The sequence below is a fragment of the Lolium rigidum genome, chromosome 3 (genome assembly GCF_022539505.1).
Source record: "Lolium rigidum isolate FL_2022 chromosome 3, APGP_CSIRO_Lrig_0.1, whole genome shotgun sequence".
Taxonomy (NCBI): Eukaryota; Viridiplantae; Streptophyta; class Magnoliopsida; order Poales; family Poaceae; genus Lolium; species Lolium rigidum.
The window spans coordinates 58761264-58779090 of record NC_061510.1 but is presented as its reverse complement, the minus strand read 5'-3'; the positions used below and the strand labels follow the sequence as shown (position 1 = coordinate 58779090).

The following is a 17827-nucleotide window of genomic DNA, read 5'->3' as shown; positions in this document are numbered from 1 at the left end:
TTATCCAAGGAAGGACGTTCACCATTGGCAAATAATAATAAAAGCGTGCCTTGAGAAGTAATGAATTCCTTGCCATTATGAAACGAGGTAAATTGGCTAACTGTTGGGGTGGGGGTGGGGGGGGGTTGGTTCGGGGAAGCATATTTTGGATGGGGGTGCCGGGACATGCCCCTATGGCTTCACGCAGGGGCGAACCCATGTTGGGCCCAGTGGGAGCCTAGGCCCCAATCAATTTTTTGTTTTAGGGTGTTGAAGCTTACTATTTTATTATTTGGACCCCCACTTAGCCAAGGAATAAGCCCCCCACTCACTAAGGCCTCCACTAGAATTTTGGGATGGATCCGCCACTGGCTTCAGGGTAAGTTCACGTGGACGTCAGCCTACCCGTCAGCGGTGGGTTTTAAACTTTCGATGGCCCACATGGGCTAGTCATGCTAAATTTAGTGTTGTCGTCCACCCGGCACATCGGTTACACATGCGGGCCCTGCAAATTCCCACACGCCATCAGTGCAGCTTTCTCACGCATCGTTGGTGATGCTAGCGCCCCCTCACGTACCGTGTTCCTCGCCCTTTATCTGCCCCTCCTACGGTGATTGTGCCATCTCACTTCCCGACGCCTCATTTTCACTCTTCCATGCATCCTCTAGCTGCGACAGTTGTGGCTAGGGTTTTGCTAGGGGAATGGTTCCTTGGAGGCGACATGGGGGCATTTTCCCATGGCTAGCTCTTGTCCCTACTTACAAAGGAGATAAATTTATGAGCGCATAACAAACTGGAAGAATTAATTTGAGACCCTGTAGTTCATATCCCAAAACAATCTGCTCCATGTGCACAAATCTATGGCGATCGCAAGAAGGGTTTGCCGGGTACAACAATGTGCTTAGGTCTAAATTTTCCTATTTTGCAGGTAAAATGTTTGTGCCATATTATACCGACGCACATTGCATAAGGAACTCAGACGAAGATTACACGCAAGAACGAAGAGGTCAAACCCGGTTTAACGCGTCAACGTCGGAGCTGTCTTTCTTCTCGTCCCCACCGGATCCCGATCCGCTCGGCGCTCCGCCGGTCACCGGATAAATCCGTTTGTTGCTGCCGCCTTGTTCCTCCCCGGCATCGGAGTCTGCCCGACGCTGCCGCTGCCACGACATGGACCGCAAGAAGGATGTGAGCCACCCCGGCGTCCTCTGATCCACGGTGTCCGGGTACTCCGCGGCCAGGCTGGCCGCCCGCCGGTGCCTCCGGACGGCGGCGAGCTCCTTCATGACGTGCTCCGGCAGCCTGAGAGTGTGCCGGTCGGGCGCGTCCATGGCCGACTGCGTCCTCCGGTAGTGGTTGTACTCGGCGCCGGCGAACTCGTGTCTCCATACTGTGCTGAAGCTGCTGAGAGATTCAGCGGTGAAAGAAACCACCGAGGACTCCTCGTCGGCCTCCTGTGGCTCCTCCTCCTGCACGGCCATCTCCTGCCGCCCCGTCAGCGTCAGGTCGGCGCTCCCGGCGGCGGCGGGCTCGGTGAGATCGGCGCGGCAGAGCGGGCAGGTGACGGCGCCGGCGAGCCACGGGTCGATGCAGTCCGGGTGGAAGACGTGGCAGCACGCCGGGAGGATGCGGAGCTCGTCGGCGTCCGCGAACTCGGCGAGGCAGACGGCGCACTCCAGCGGGCCCGACTTGGTCGTCGCCATGCGGGCCTTCACGTCGCCGTAGACGGCCGTGGGGAAGGCCTCCACGACCTCCCTGTCGAGGCCGTTTGGGCGACACTGGTCGGCGCGGATGCCGCCGGCGGTGGCGTTGTCGCCGACGGACTGATCAGGCGCGGCGCGGCGGGACGGCCGGCGCGGGAGAGGGTGTGCGCGGGCGCAGCGGTTGATGTAGAGGGAGAAGACGGTGAGGAGGCACAAGGCGGCGATGAGGACGACGAGTATGATGGCGGTGGTCGGCGTGAACCCGCCGGCGGTTCTGGAGCGGTGGCTGCTCGTGCCGTTGCTCTGTTGAGCCAGAGATGGCTGCGCGGCCGATAAGAGCAGAAGCGGAAGGAGGAGCAGCGCGATCTGGCCGCGATCCATCTCCGGGCAGGGGTGTGAACGGCAGTCGGCCGGGCAGACTTGCCGCGTTCGTCGGTGAGGGAGAAAAGGAGGAAGGTTTTGAAGGAACAGGAAGGCGGAAGAGAAAAGTGTGTAACGTAAGAACAAGATAGGGATGTGCGTTGTGGCTTGTGGGCAGTGCGTGCGTGGCGACTAGCGAATGTTGGAGGGGTGGAGGAACAGGGGGCGGTGGCCAGGACTGGGATTCTGATTGGCAGCTGACATGTTCGTCAGCGCGGCCATTATTGATTTCTTTTATTTTTAGACTTTTACTGATCTCCGGCCCGAATTATTTTGAACATGAAATGTATTTGCTATGGTCTTTTTAGATCGTCCACGGATACATTTTCCGGGTGGGATGTTGGTGGCGAGGGCAAACCCAGCGGCTAGATTCATTTGGTCCATGCTAGCAAGTGTTGTCTCCATTTTTACCTAATTGTCCAACAGATGAAAAAAGTTAACACTAATAACTAAATTTAATAGCTAATAAATTATCATTAATTATGGAATCATATAGTTCACGCATATGCAATCCATTAGATACACTCATGTATGCAATGTATATTGCCATATTTAAAATGGCCGAGGTTTTACCATGTCTTCGACATAGATGCCGCTCACGGGCCGCCGTAGCACATGCTTGTTTGCACCGCAAAAATTGTTACACTCCACTTGGATGAATGTCCATCCATTTTGAACTGAGACTTGGCCTCGATCACTATAAATATTGTAGGGAGAGAACTTCCAACGCTCACGAAAGAACCCTAAACCAATTCGTCCCTCGTTTTTTCCTAGCGTCGCATACTGAATCTTGGCTAAAAGGTACTTGTCCTGCTTGACCATGAATCCTCAGTTCTTTGGCTCTTTTTTTTTGCTACATTGGCATCATCCATATCATCGCCATCATCTTCCATATATGTGGCATCGTCCATAGGGTCACCATCCTGCTCAAACAATGGCTTCCCATCAATAGTGAACCCCTCTTGTTGAGTTTCTTGCTCGGTCCCTAGATCATCATCCATATAGTGCACTGGCGGACATTCTTGGGGGCGAAATGGTTCGTCGCCCCCCCCCCCCCCCCCAGCCCAGCAAAAAATACGAAAGGATATTCCAGTATGTGGTCCAGGTAATGATCAAAGCAAGCCTATTTCGTCCCCAGCACCCCCCCCCCCTTCCCCCAAAAGAATCGGCCCAAGGTCCGCGCCTGATATAGTGGTCCAATTGGACTTCACACGCTGGTTTCACATGCAAATGGACGGACGAAATGGCTGTTTCAAGCATACTAGGTTGCCAGATGTAGGGCATGTCATTTTGTCAAGCAAGTTGCGGGCCTCATACATGTACGCCGACATAATCTCCCGTATCATGTTGCCAGTTCCTGCCCCTGAGTCATCGGCCACAAGAGTGTGCTTGAGGTTGATGGTAGGCACTACCGAGCCACCTGGCCTGGCGAGGTCTCCAGCGTCAACGGTGATGAGCCGTCGAGCCGGGAGAGAGTAGGAACATGTTGAATAGTGCACAGAGCCTCCGCCGTTGTCGAAGGCGTACAGGGTTTAAGAGGCGGTTGTGCGCATGTGGATGATATCGAGGTTGTCGAAGAGGCGTCGCCGCCACCTTGGACTTGACCCATGGCGATGGTGTGCAGCTCCTGCTTGATCACGACAATGGCTTGGGAGGCATCCTAAGAGGTGATGACGTCGGCGTTGCTCTTGGTCTGAAGGGCCGGGATGAGCCTGGCCTTTTCCTTGTTGCGTTAGCGGTTGCTGGTTCGACAACTCTTGCCTTCGCCGCGTTTGTGCTGGCCGACGTGCTTCTTATACTTAGTCTCATTTGCACGCTTCGGTGTCAAATCCTTCTTCGGCTTGGCCGGGGCCTTGGTCCTGGCCTTGCGCCTGGGGATGGCTAAGGCGCAAGGTGGTTATGGGAGCCGCAAATGCTTCCTCCATCGCAGGCTAGGGTTGCCGCAGCTGAGCCGGCTAAAATCCTATAAGAGTGGCGGGAGAGGGACTTGCTTATGTGCCCCTGGCGGGAAGGCCCGAGGAGGTCAAGATGGGGACCCACGTGAGGTTCGCGCTACCGCATTCCCAACTTAAATTTATGCTCATCGTGGACAGATCCGCCATGCTCGATCTGTTTGAGTCGCGCCGTTGGTCCATGGTCCTGTGCACGAACATGTTCAGACAGCCTCGATCCGTTCAGGTAAAAAAAGGCCAAGATGCCCTTATATTCTTTTGATCTGTCTGGCGTGTTGGAATCGTGTGGACACCGACGACGAATGCTGATTTATTTTAGTTTTATCACCGCCATTTTTCATGCCTGCATTTGGTCAGAGTCTTTGTACACATAAACATTCGTGCTTACAGATTCAATGGGTCAAATTCTATTAACGGATAAGCCGGGACAGACCTGTATACTATTGTTTTCTTAGTTTATACATTTCCTGCAGGGCGCAGGGCAAGCATCTTCACATTACGGTTGGGGTTTCACATGATCACATATTCGCATCAGCTGCCCATCGATCGTAGGAAGGCTTTCGGGAACAAGTCTTTGTTCCGGTTCAGTCTGTTAGATGTAATAAGTCCTGACACGTATACTGTATGGAGTAGTACTCCAACACGTCTACGTGTCCTACCTGTACACGCCATTGTGGGGCTTTTCCACCTATATAACATGCAACACGAGACCCCAACGGGTCATCGTTTCCGCCTAGGTTAATATGGTATCAGAGCCTGCCTCTTCCACCTCCTAGCCGCCGACACACAATTTTTTCGCCGCCGCCGCCGACTACTCGTCCGCCGCCGCCGCTTATACACCTGCCGTCGCCGCCGGTCCTCTGACCTGCTGCCACCGCCTCACATCCAATACCCAAAACCTCCAACCTACAAAACACCGCCGCCGCAGCTAGCCAAAAGTGCCCCTGCCGCCGCCGACACAAAACCCTAGCCGCCGCCACCGATCTTTGATCCGTCGCCGCCGCTACACACAAAACCCTAGCCGCCGCCACCGATCTTTGATCCGTCGCCGCCGCTACACATCTTGCCGCTTCCATGGCGTCCTCTGTAGGATAACGTTGCATAGAAAACAAAAATTTTCCTACCGCGAACACGCAATCCAAGCCAAGATGCAATCTAGAAGACGGTAGCAACGAGGGGTTATCGAGTCTCACCCTTGAAGAGATTCCAAAGCCTACAAGATGAGGCTCTTGTTGCTGCGGTAGACGTTCACTTGCCGCTTGCAAAAGCGCGTAGAAGATCTTGATCACGATCGGTTCCGGCGCCACGAACGGGCAGCACCTCCGTACTCGGTCACACGTTCGGTTGTTGATGAAGACGACGTCCACCTCCCCGTTCCAGCGGGCAGCGGAAGTAGTAGCTCCTCTTGAATCCGACAGCACGACGGCGTGGTGTCGGTGGCGGTGGAGAATCCCGGCGGAGCTTCGCTAAGCGTGCGGGGAAGAAGGAGGAGTGGGGCGGCTAGGGTTTGGGGAGAGGGGGTGGCCGGCCTCCAAGGGGTGCGGCCAAGGTGGTGGCTTTGGTGTGTCCGGCCCCTCCCCTATGCCCCTCATTATATAGGTGGAACCCAAGTGTTGGTGTCCAAGTCTTCGAATAAGACCCGAAACCAAAACCTTCCATAGGAGGGGGCAATCCTAGCCCAACTAGGACTCCCACCCAAAGGTGGGATTCCCACCTCCCATGTGGGGGGTGGCCGGCCCCTATGGTGGAGTCCACTTGGGACTCCACCCCATCTAGGGCTGGCCGGCCATGGAGGTGGAGTCCCTTGTGGACTCCACCTTCCTTGGTGGTTTCTTCCGGACTTTTCTAGAACCTTCTAGAACCTTCCATAGAACCTTCCGCGACATTTTATTTCATATAAAATGACATCCTATATATGAATCTTATTCTCCGGACCATTCCGGAACTCCTCGTGATGTCCGGGATCTCATCCGGGACTCCGAACAAATATTCGAACTCCATTCCATAATTCAAGTACTACCATTTCAACATCCAACTTTAAGTGTGTCACCCTACGGTTCGAGAACTATGCGGACATGGTTGAGTACTCACTCCGACCAATAACCAATAGCGGGATCTCGGAGATCCATAATGGCTCCCACATATTCAACGATGACTTTAGTGATCGAATGAACCATTCACATACATTACCAATTCCCTTTGTCTCGCGATATTTTACTTGTCCGAGGTTTGATCTTCGGTATTACTCTATACCTTGTTCAACCTCGTCTCCGACAAGTACTCTTTACTCGTACCGTGGTATGTGGTCTCTTATGAACTTATTCATATGCTTGCAAGACATTAGACGACATTCCACCGAGAGGGCCCAGAGTATATCTATCCGTCATCGGGATGGACAAATCCCACTCGTTGATCCATATGCCTCAACTCATACTTTCCGGATACTTAATCCCACCTTTATAGCCACCCATTTACGCAGTGGTGTTTGGTGTAATCAAAGTACCTTTCCGGTATAAGTGATTTATATGATCTCATGGTCATAAGGACTAGGTAACTATGTATCGAAAGCTTATAGCAAATAACTTAATGACGAGATCTTATGCTACGCTTAATTGGGTGTGTCCATTACATCATTCATATAATGATATAACCTTGTTATTAATAACATCCAATGTTCATGATTATGAAACTAATCATCCATTAATCAACAAGCTAGTTTAAGAGGCATACTAGGGACTTCTTGTTGTCTACATATCACACATGTACTAATGTTTCGGTTAATACAATTATAGCATGACATATAAACATTTATCATAAACATAGAGATATAAATAATAACCACTTTTATTATTGCCTCTAGGGCATATCTCCTTCGAGTCTCCCACTTGCACTAGAGTCAATAATCTAGATTACATTGTAATATACCTAACACCCATGGCATTCTGGTGTTGGTCATGCTTTGCCCTAGGGAGAGCTTTAGTCAACGGATCTGCTACATTCGGATCGGTGTGTACTTTGCAAATCTTTACTTCTCCATCTTCGATGTACTCGCGAATCGAGTGGTAACGCAGCTTGATATGCTTCAGCCTCTTGTGTGACCTTGGCTCTTGTGCATTGGCGATGGCACCCATGTTATCACGAGTAAATGATTAATGGGTCCAATGCACTAGGAACCACACCGAGCTCTACAATGAACCTCTTCATCCATACCGCTTCGATGAAGCCTCCGAAGCCGCTATGTACTCGGATTACGTTGAAGACTTCGCCACCGTGCACTCGCTTCGAGCTTGCCCAGCTTACTGCAGCACCATTCAATATAAACACGTACCCGGATCGTGACTTAGAGTCATCGGGATCGGTGTTCCAACTTGCATCGGTGTAACCATTTACAACGAGCTCTTGGTCACCTCCATAACAAAGAAACATATCCTTAGTTCTTTTCAAGTACTTTAGGATATTCTTGACCGCTGTCCAAGTGTTCCATTCCTGGATCACTTTGATATCTCGCTAGTCAAACTAACGGCATGTGCTATATCCGGTCTAGTACATAGCATGGCATACATGATAGATCCTATCTGCCGAGGCATAGGGGATATTACTCATCCTTTCTCTTTCTTCTGTCGTAGCCGGTCCTTGAGTCTTACTCAAGACCTTGCCTAGTAACATAGGTAAGAACCCTTTCTTACTTTCGTCCATTCTAAATTTCTTTAGAATCTTGTCCGGATATGTACTCGCGATAGCCCTATTAGGCGTCTTGATCTATCTCTATAAATCTTGATGCCTAATATATACGATGCTTCACCAAGGTCTTTCATTGAAAAACTATTATTCAAATAACCTTTTACACTCGCTTAATAGTTCTATATCATTCCCAATTAATAATATGTCATCTACATATAATATCGGGAATGCTACGGAGCTCCCACTCACTTTCTTGTAAATACGAGGCCTCTCCATGACACTCGTATAAACCCAAAGTCTTTGATCACCTTATCAAAGCGTCGGTTCCAACTTCTTGATGCTTGCTTCGAGTCCATAGATTGAACGTTGAAGTTTGCATACTTTGTCGGCATTTTTAGGATCGACAAAACCTTTGGGTTGTACCATATACAACTCTTCCTCAATGTCTCCATTAAGGAACGCCGTTTTGACATCCATCCGCCAAATCTCATAATCGAAAAATGCAGCTATTGCTAACAAAATCCTCACAGATTTTAGCTTCGCTACAGGTGAGAAAGTCTCATCGTAGTCAACTCCTTGAATTTGTCGGAAACCCTTTGCGACAAGTCGAGCTTTATAGACAGTAATATTACCATCGGCATCTGTTTTTTCTCTTGAAGATCCATTTATTCTCAACAGCCTTTCGGCTATCGAGTAAGTCTACCAAAGTCCATACTTTGTTATCATACATGGATCCCATTTCGGATTTCATGGCTTCTTGCCATTTGTTGGAATCCGGGCTCATCATCGCTTCTTCATACGTCGCAGGGTCCTCATCATTGTTATCCACAATCATGACATTTAGACAAGGATCATACCAATCAGGAGTGGCACGTTCCCTTGTCGATCCGCGAGGTTCGGTAGTTTCCTCGTTCGAAGTTTCATGATCATTATCATTAGCTTCCTCTCGTTGCCGGTGTAGGCGGTACAGTACAACTTCCGGTACTCGCGCTACTCGATCAACGAGTATAGATTCATCAATCTCATCGAGTTCTACTTTTCTTCCAGATCACTTCTTTAGTGAGAAATTCTTTCTCAAGAAAGGTTCCGTTCTTTGCAACAAATATTTTGCCTTCGGATTTGTGATAGAAAGTATACCCTATAGTTTCCTTAGGGTATCCTATGAAGACGCATTTCTCCGCTTTGGGTTCTAGCTTGTCCGGTTGTAACTTCTTTACATAGGCTTCGCAACCCCAAACTTTCAAGAACGACAGCTTAGGTTTCTTATTAAACCATAATTCATACGGTGTCGTTTCTACGGATTTTGATGGTGCTCTATTTAAAGTGAATGCGGCTGTCTCTAATGCATAACTCCAAAATGATAATGGCAAATCAGTAAGAGACATCATAGAACGAACCATATCTAAGAGAGTTCGATTACGACGTTCGGATACACCGTTTCGTTGTGGTGTTCCCGGCGGTGTCAATTGTGAAAGTATTCCGCATTTCTTTAAATGCATGCCAAACTCATAACTCAGATATTCTCCTCCACGATCGGATCGTAGAAATTTTATCTTCTTGTTACGTTGATTTTCTACTTCACTTTGAAATTCCTTAAACTTCTCGAAAGTTTCGGATTTATGTTTCATGAAATAGATATACCCATATCTACTCGGATCATCTCGTGAAGGTTAGAACATAACGATAACCACCGCGCGATGCTACACTCATTGGTCCGCACACATCGGTATGTATGATTTCCAATAAGTCGATAGCTCGCTCCATCATACCGAGAAAATGGAGTCTTAGTCATTTTTCCCATTAGACATGCTTCGCATCTATCAAGTGACTCAAAGTCAAGTGATTCAAGTAATCCATCGAGTATGGAGTTTCTTCATGCGCTTCACTCCAATATGACCAAGACGACAAGTGCCACATATAAGTAGAATTATCATTCAATTTAATTCGCTTAGCATCAATGTTATGTATATGCGTATCACTACTATCGAGATCTAACGAAATAAGCCATTCTTTTGTGGTGCTCGACCATAAAAGATATTATTCATAAAAATAGAACAACCATTATTCTCAGACTTGAATGAATAACCGTCTTGCATTAAACAAGATCCGGATATAATGTTCATGCTCAACGCGGGTACAAAATAACAATTATTTAGGCTTAAAACTAATCCCGAAGGTAGATGTAGAGGAAGTGTGCCGACAAGCGATCACATCGACTTTGGATCCATTTCCAACGCGCATTGTCACTTCATCTTTCGATAGTCTTCGTTTATTCTTTAGTTCCTGTTTCGAGTTACGGATATGAGCAACCGAACCAGTATCAAATACCCAGTACTAGAACGAGAACCGAGTGAGATAAACATCTATAACATGTATATCAGATATACCTTCTTTCTTCTTCTTGACAAGGCCGCTCTTCGGATCAGCCGGATACTTGGAGCAATTACGCTTCCAGGTGTCCCTTCTCCTTGCGAGTAATAGCACTCGGCATCGAGCTTAGGGCCGTTCTTAGGTTTCATAGGAGGTGTGGCAGCTTTCTTGCCACCCTTCTTGAATTTTCCCTTAGACTTGCCCCTGTTTCTTGAAACTAGTGGTCTTGTTGATCATCAACACTTGGTGCTCTTTCTTGATCTCAATCTCAGCAGCTTTTAGCATGCCAAAGAGTTCGAGTAACTCCTTGTTCATGTTCTCGCATATTGTAGTTCATCACAAAGTTCTTGTAACTTGGTGGCGGTGATTGAAGGACACGATTAATCCCCGATCTGTTAGGAATCACTATTCCCAAGTCACCGAGTTTCTTCGCATGCCCGGTCATGGCGAGCATGTGCTCACTAATGGAGCTGCCTTCTTCCATCATACGAGCTGAAGAAATGTTTCGATGCTTCATAGCATTCCACGGCCGCATGAGTCTCGAAAATAGTCTTCAACTCTTTCATCAACTCATGAGGATCGTGGTGCTCAAAACGTTTTTGAAGATCGGATTCCGGACTCGCACGGGATGGCACACCGAACTTGAGAGTACCGAGTTTTCCGAGTCTCGTAAACAGACTTTTACTTCATCGGTTTCAGTTTCTGCAGGAGGGTCACCTAGCGGTGCATCAAGCACATATTGCGGATTTCCGCCGAGAGAGGAAGATCCTCACATGACGGAACCAGTCGGTGAAGTTGCTACCGTTGCTCTTAAGCTTTTCTTTCTCTAGGAAGCTGGTTAAAATTGATTGGGGACGCCATCTCTACAACATATATTTGCAATAGTTTAGACTAAGTTTATGACAAATTGAGTTCAAATTTTAATTCAATATAATTAAAAATCTAGGTGAACTCCCACTCAAAACAATATCCCTCGCATTGTCTTAGTGATCACATGAACCAAATCCACCACACCATAGTCCGATCATCACGAGACAAGGTGTAATTTCAATGGCGAACACTCAAAGTGTTCATCATATCAATCATATGATTCATGCTCTACCTTTCGGTATCACGTGTTCCGAGACCATGTCCGTACATGCTAGGCTCGTCAAGGCCACCTTAGTATCCGCATGTGCAAAAGCGGCTTGCACCCGTTGTATGCACTTGTTGATTCTATCACACCCGATCATCACGAGATGCTTCGAAACGACAAGTCTTGGCAACGGTGCTACTGAGGATGAACACTTTATTATCTTGAGATTTTAGTGAGGGATCATCTTATAATGCTACCGTCGCGATCTAAGCAAAATAAGATGCATAAAAGGATTAACATCACATGCAGTTCATATGTGATATGATATGGCCCTTTTGTCTTTGCGCCTTTGATCCTCATCTCCAAAGCACGGACATGATCTCCATCATCTTCGGGCATGATCTCCATCATCGTCGGCGAAGCACCAAGGTCAATGGCGCCGTCTTCATGATTGTCCTCCATGTAGCAACTATTACAACTACTTTGAAATACTACTCAACATGAAATTTAAAGACAACCATAAGGCTCTGCACGGTTGCCACAATACAATAATGATCATCTCATACATATTCATCATCACATTATGGCCATATCACATCACCAAACCCTGCAAAAACAAGTTAGACGCTCTCTAATTTGGTTTGCATATTTTACGTGGTTTAGGGTTTTCGATATAGATCTAATCTACCTACGAACATGAACCACAACGTTGATACTAATGTTGTCAATAGAAGAGTAAATTGGATCTTTACTATAGTAGGAGAGACGAGACACCCGCAAAGCCTCTTATGCAATACAAGTTGCATGTCGAACGAGGAACAAGTCTCATGAACGCGGTCATGTAAAGTTAGTCCGAGCCGCTTCATCCCACTATGCCATAAAGATGCAAAGTACTCAACTAAAGATAACAAGAGCATCAACGCCCACAAAACCATTGTGTTCTACTCGTGCAACCATCTATGCATAGACACGGCTCGATACCACTTGTAGGATAACGTTGCATAGAAAACAAAAATTTTCCTACCGCGAACACGCAATCCAAGCCAAGATGCAATCTAGAAGACGGTAGCAACGAGGGGTTATCGAGTCTCACCCTTGAAGAGATTCCAAAGCCTACAAGATGAGGCTCTTGTTGCTGCGGTAGACGTTCACTTGCCGCTTGCAAAAGCGCGTAGAAGATCTTGATCACGATCGGTTCCGGCGCCACGAACGGGCAGCACCTCCGTACTCGGTCACACGTTCGGTTGTTGATGAAGACGACGTCCACCTCCCCGTTCCAGCGGGCAGCGGAAGTAGTAGCTCCTCTTGAATCCGACAGCACGACGGCGTGGTGTCGGTGGCGGTGGAGAATCCCGGCGGAGCTTCGCTAAGCGTGCGGGGAAGAAGGAGGAGTGGGGCGGCTAGGGTTTGGGGAGAGGGGGTGGCCGGCCTCCAAGGGGTGCGGCCAAGGTGGTGGCTTTGGTGTGTCCGGCCCCTCCCCTATGCCCCTCATTATATAGGTGGAACCCAAGTGTTGGTGTCCAAGTCTTCGAATAAGACCCGAAACCAAAACCTTCCATAGGAGGGGCAATCCTAGCCCAACTAGGACTCCCACCCAAAGGTGGGATTCCCACCTCCCATGTGGGGGTGGCCGGCCCCTATGGTGGAGTCCACTTGGGACTCCACCCCATCTAGGGCTGGCCGGCCATGGAGGTGGAGTCCCTTGTGGACTCCACCTTCCTTGGTGGTTTCTTCCGGACTTTTCTAGAACCTTCTAGAACCTTCCATAGAACCTTCCGCGACATTTTATTTCATATAAAATGACATCCTATATATGAATCTTATTCTCCGGACCATTCCGGAACTCCTCGTGATGTCCGGGATCTCATCCGGGACTCCGAACAAATATTCGAACTCCATTCCATAATTCAAGTACTACCATTTCAACATCCAACTTTAAGTGTGTCACCCTACGGTTCGAGAACTATGCGGACATGGTTGAGTACTCACTCCGACCAATAACCAATAGCGGGATCTGGAGATCCATAATGGCTCCCACATATTCAACGATGACTTTAGTGATCGAATGAACCATTCACATACATTACCAATTCCCTTTGTCTCGCGATATTTTACTTGTCCGAGGTTTGATCTTCGGTATTACTCTATACCTTGTTCAACCTCGTCTCTCGACAAGTACTCTTTACTCGTACCGTGGTATGTGGTCTCTTATGAACTTATTCATATGCTTGCAAGACATTAGACGACATTCCACCGAGAGGGCCCGAGTATATCTATCCGTCATCGGGATGGACAAATCCCACTTGTTGATCCATATGCCTCAACTCATACTTTCCGGATACTTAATCCCACCTTTATAGCCACCCATTTACGCGGTGGTGTTTGGTGTAATCAAAGTACCTTTCCGGTATAAGTGATTTATATGATCTCATGGTCATAAGGACTAGGTAACTATGTATCGAAAGCTTATAGCAAATAACTTAATGACGAGATCTTATGCTACGCTTAATTGGGTGTGTCCATTACATCATTCATATAATGATATAACCTTGTTATTAATAACATCCAATGTTCATGATTATGAAACTAATCATCCATTAATCAACAAGCTAGTTTAAGAGGCATACTAGGGACTTCTTGTTGTCTACATATCACACATGTACTAATGTTTCGGTTAATACAATTATAGCATGACATATAAACATTTATCATAAACATAGAGATATAAATAATAACCACTTTTATTATTGCCTCTAGGGCATATCTCCTTCATCCTCCTCATCGTCGACCATCCTCGGCGTGACCCTTGGATCACCTCCGTCTCAGAAGCTGACACGGGGCAATTTTTTGTTCTGGAAAACACTTGTCACGCCGACATTGCGTGGCGCCCAAGTTCTGCCTCTCCTTGAGGGTACTGATGTCGCCCCGCCAGAGTTCTTCGAAATTGAAGATGCTGACAAAAAGAAGATCAAAACTGCAAGCCCCGCATATGCTGCCTGGATAGCTCGAGATCAGGCGGTCATGAGCTACCTCCTGAACTCGCTGTCCCCTGATATCCTTGCACACACTGTTGGCCTTGAATCCTCGGCCCAGGTCTGGCTTAAAATCAACACCATGTTCTCTACTGCCTCTCGTTCCAAGGTCAACCATCTTCGTGATGCTCTCAACAGCACCAAAAAGCTCGAGCTCTCGGCCACAGCCTACTTTGCAAAGATGAAGGGCTTCTGTTTTGAGCTTACTTCGATGGGCAAGCCTGTTGATGATGATGAACTAGTTGGCTACATCTGCCGTGGTCTTGATGGCTCTTATAATGATGTTGTTTCTGCAATCAATGGCAATCCTAGTGCCACCTTGGACGACCTCTTTGATCAAATCAGCGCTCACGACATTCGTCAAGCACATCTTCAAGCCTCGGGTGATTCTTACACCCTTCATGCCAACCTCGCTCATCGTGGCCCTCGTGGAGGTCCTGACCGTGACCGTGACCGTGCTGATGATGATCGTGGCCGCCGTCGTGATGATGGTGGTCGCCGTGATGATACTGGACGCCGTGATGATCGGCGTCGTGAAGATTGGCGTCGTGAAGACCGGCGCCGCGATGATACCCGTCGCCGTGATGACCCCCCACGTCACCGTGATGATGCTCCCCGCCACTGCGATGATGATCCTCCTCGCCGCCGTGATGACAGGCGTGATGGTGGTGCTTCTTCTCGTCGCCGTGATGATGGCGACCGCACTGACCGTCGTCTTCGTGGACGTGCACCCACTCCCTTTGTGGATACCACGTGTCAAATATGCAAGATCTATGGCCACCCTGCTTCTGATTGCTGGTGGCGCTATGATGGTGATCGTGATGATTCTGATGATGATGATCGTGACACCAAAGCTGCTCATATAGCGTCCTATGGTGTTGATACCAATTGGTACACTAATACCGGCGCCACGGACCACATCACTGGCGAGTTAAGCAAGCTGTCTACTCAGGAGAAATACACTGGACGGGATCGCGTCCAAACGGCCAATGGTAACGGTATGCAAATTGCTCATATTGGTCATTCAACTTTTCGCACCCCATATCGTTGCATGCATCTTAATGACATCCTTCATATTCCTAGTGCCTCTAAGAATCTGCTTTCTGTTCATCGATTTATCCTTGATAACCATGTCTTTATTGAATTTCACCCATTTTTCTTTTTGATTAAGGATCAGGCCACGCGGAGAATACTGTTTAAAGGTCCGTGCTATGGCGGCCTTTATCCGCTCATCCCCTACATGACCAACGCCTCCAAACAAGCCTTCATCACCATCAAGCCTTCCTCCTCCACATGGCATCGACGCTTAGGACATCCTTCTTCTTTTACAGTTCAGCAGATTCTTAGGAAAAATAAAATTTCGTATACTCCAGAAATAACACCTTACGTGTGTGATTCATGTCAATTAGCTAAGAGTCATCAGTTGCCATATCCTGTGTCTACCAGTGTTTCTACTGTTCCTTTGGAACAAGTGTTCTCTGATGTCTGGGGTCCAGCATCTTTGTCTGTTGGCAAGAATTCATACTATGTAAGCTTCATCGATGATTATAGTAAATTTACTTGGATCTTTCTTCTTAAGAAACGTTCTGATGTCTATCAAGTATTTCTTAACTTCCAGCAATACGTTGAAAGGCAATTTGGCACCAAAATTAAAACCATGCAAACTGATTGGGGAGGTGAATATGAAAAACTCCACAGTCTATTTCAGAAATCAGGCATTGTTCATCATGTCTCCTGTCCTCATGCTCACCAGCAAAACGGCTCGGCTGAGCGTAAGCATAGACATATAGTTGAAGTTGGTCTTTCTCTCCTTGCTAATGCCTCTATGCCCCTCAAATTTTGGGATGATGCTTTTCTCACAGCAACGTTTTTAATAAACTTGATTCCTACCAAAATTCTCAATTTTGACACACCGGTAGAACGTCTTCTTGGTATTAAACCAAACTATGAGTCTCTTCGAATTTTTGGCTGTGCTTGTTGGCCTAATCTTCGTCCCTATAACACTCGAAAGCTTGCATATCGATCCACCCAATGTGTCTTTCTTGGATATAGTCCTCTTCACAAGGGAGTTAAATGTCTTGATGTCAAAACAGGCCGGGTTTATGTCTCTCGAGACGTTGTTTTCGATGAGAATGTCTTCCCTTTTGCCTCTCTTCACCCCAATGCTGGTCAACGTCTCCGTCAAGAGCTACTTTTGTTTCCACATGATCCTTCTTCCACATCTTCGAATATTGGGGATGCACCAGTTGATGAACATATGACCATGCATTACATACCTGTTGTTACTAACAATTCTCCGAATATTGTTGAGCTTGATGTTACAGATAGTTCTACATCAGATTCGGAGCACACTACAACAAATTCGAGTGCAAAACATGATGCTGATTTGGGAGCTGACTCCCCTGCGCGCGCGGATCCCGAAGACGATCTGCTGCAGCCATCTGCTGCGCGTGTGCCCGCCACGTCGCCGCCTCCTGCTGGTCCGTCGGCTGGGTCGACTCCGCCCCAATCGCGCCGCGACACGTCGCCCGCCCGATCTGGCTTCCCTCCCGGACCGCGCCTAGCCCCGTCTGCCCCCTCGCAGGCTGCGTCTGCGCGCGAGGCCCCACGCCCGACAGCCGGGTCGGCTGCCCCTTTGCCGCCGTCAGCACCAGGCACAGGATCCTCTGCGCCGTCAACTGCTGCTGCCCCTGGTGTGCAAACACGCCTACAGAAAGGTATTCGACAACCGAAAAAATATACTGACGGCACTGTCCACTATGTTTTGCTTACTGCTTCAGGAGAACCTCGGACGCTATCTGAGGCTCTTCATGATGATCATTGGCGCTCTGCTATGGAAGAAGAATATCGTGCTCTTATGCAAAATCAGACGTGGCATCTTGTGCCGCCCAGCTCTAGCAAAAATTTGATTGATTGCAAATGGGTCTATCGTATTAAGCGTCATGCCGATGGTACCATTGATCGTTATAAAGCTCGTCTTGTTGCCAAGGGATTTCGGCAACGCTATGGTCTTGATTATGAAGAGACATTCAGTCCAGTTGTCAAAGCTGCCACCATACGAGTTGTCCTTGCTATCTCTGTCTCTCGAGGTTGGAGTCTGCGGCAGCTAGATGTGAAGAATGCGTTTTTACATGGTGTTCTGGAAGAGGAGGTCTACATGAAACAACCCCCTGGTTTTGAAGATTCTACTCATCCCCACCACATATGCAAGCTTGATAAAGCTCTTTATGGTCTTAAACAAGCTCCTCGTGCCTGGTTCTCTCGTTTGAGCTCTAAGCTTCATGATTTTGGTTTTGTTCCATCTAAAACTGATACGTCTCTATTTCTATATCGACGGTCACAGATCACTATCTATGTGCTTATATATGTGGATGATATCATAGTCACGAGCTCTTCTGATGCTGCAATTTTGGCTCTTCTCAAAGATTTGGGTTCTGATTTTGCAATTAAAGATCTTGGAGAGTTGCACTATTTCTTGGGTATGGAAGTTCACAAAACAGCAAATGGTATTGTTCTCACACAAGAAAAATATGCCTCGGATATTCTGACAAAAGCCAATATGACAGATTGCAAGTCTTCACCCACTCCTCTGTCTTCTACCGCCTCCTTGTCCCA

The 17827-nt window shown here is 47.9% G+C and overlaps 1 protein-coding gene across 1 annotated transcript; it reads right to left on the bottom strand.

Annotated features, from left to right (window-relative positions):
- Positions 1-816: 816 nt before the first annotated feature.
- On the bottom strand, positions 817-2197 carry LOC124696283 (E3 ubiquitin-protein ligase Os03g0188200-like). Its single transcript, XM_047229025.1, has one exon. The coding sequence runs from the start codon at positions 2061-2063 to the stop codon at positions 987-989; it is 1077 nt and encodes a 358-aa protein (XP_047084981.1). The 5' UTR covers positions 2064-2197; the 3' UTR covers positions 817-986.
- Positions 2198-17827: the final 15630 nt, after the last annotated feature.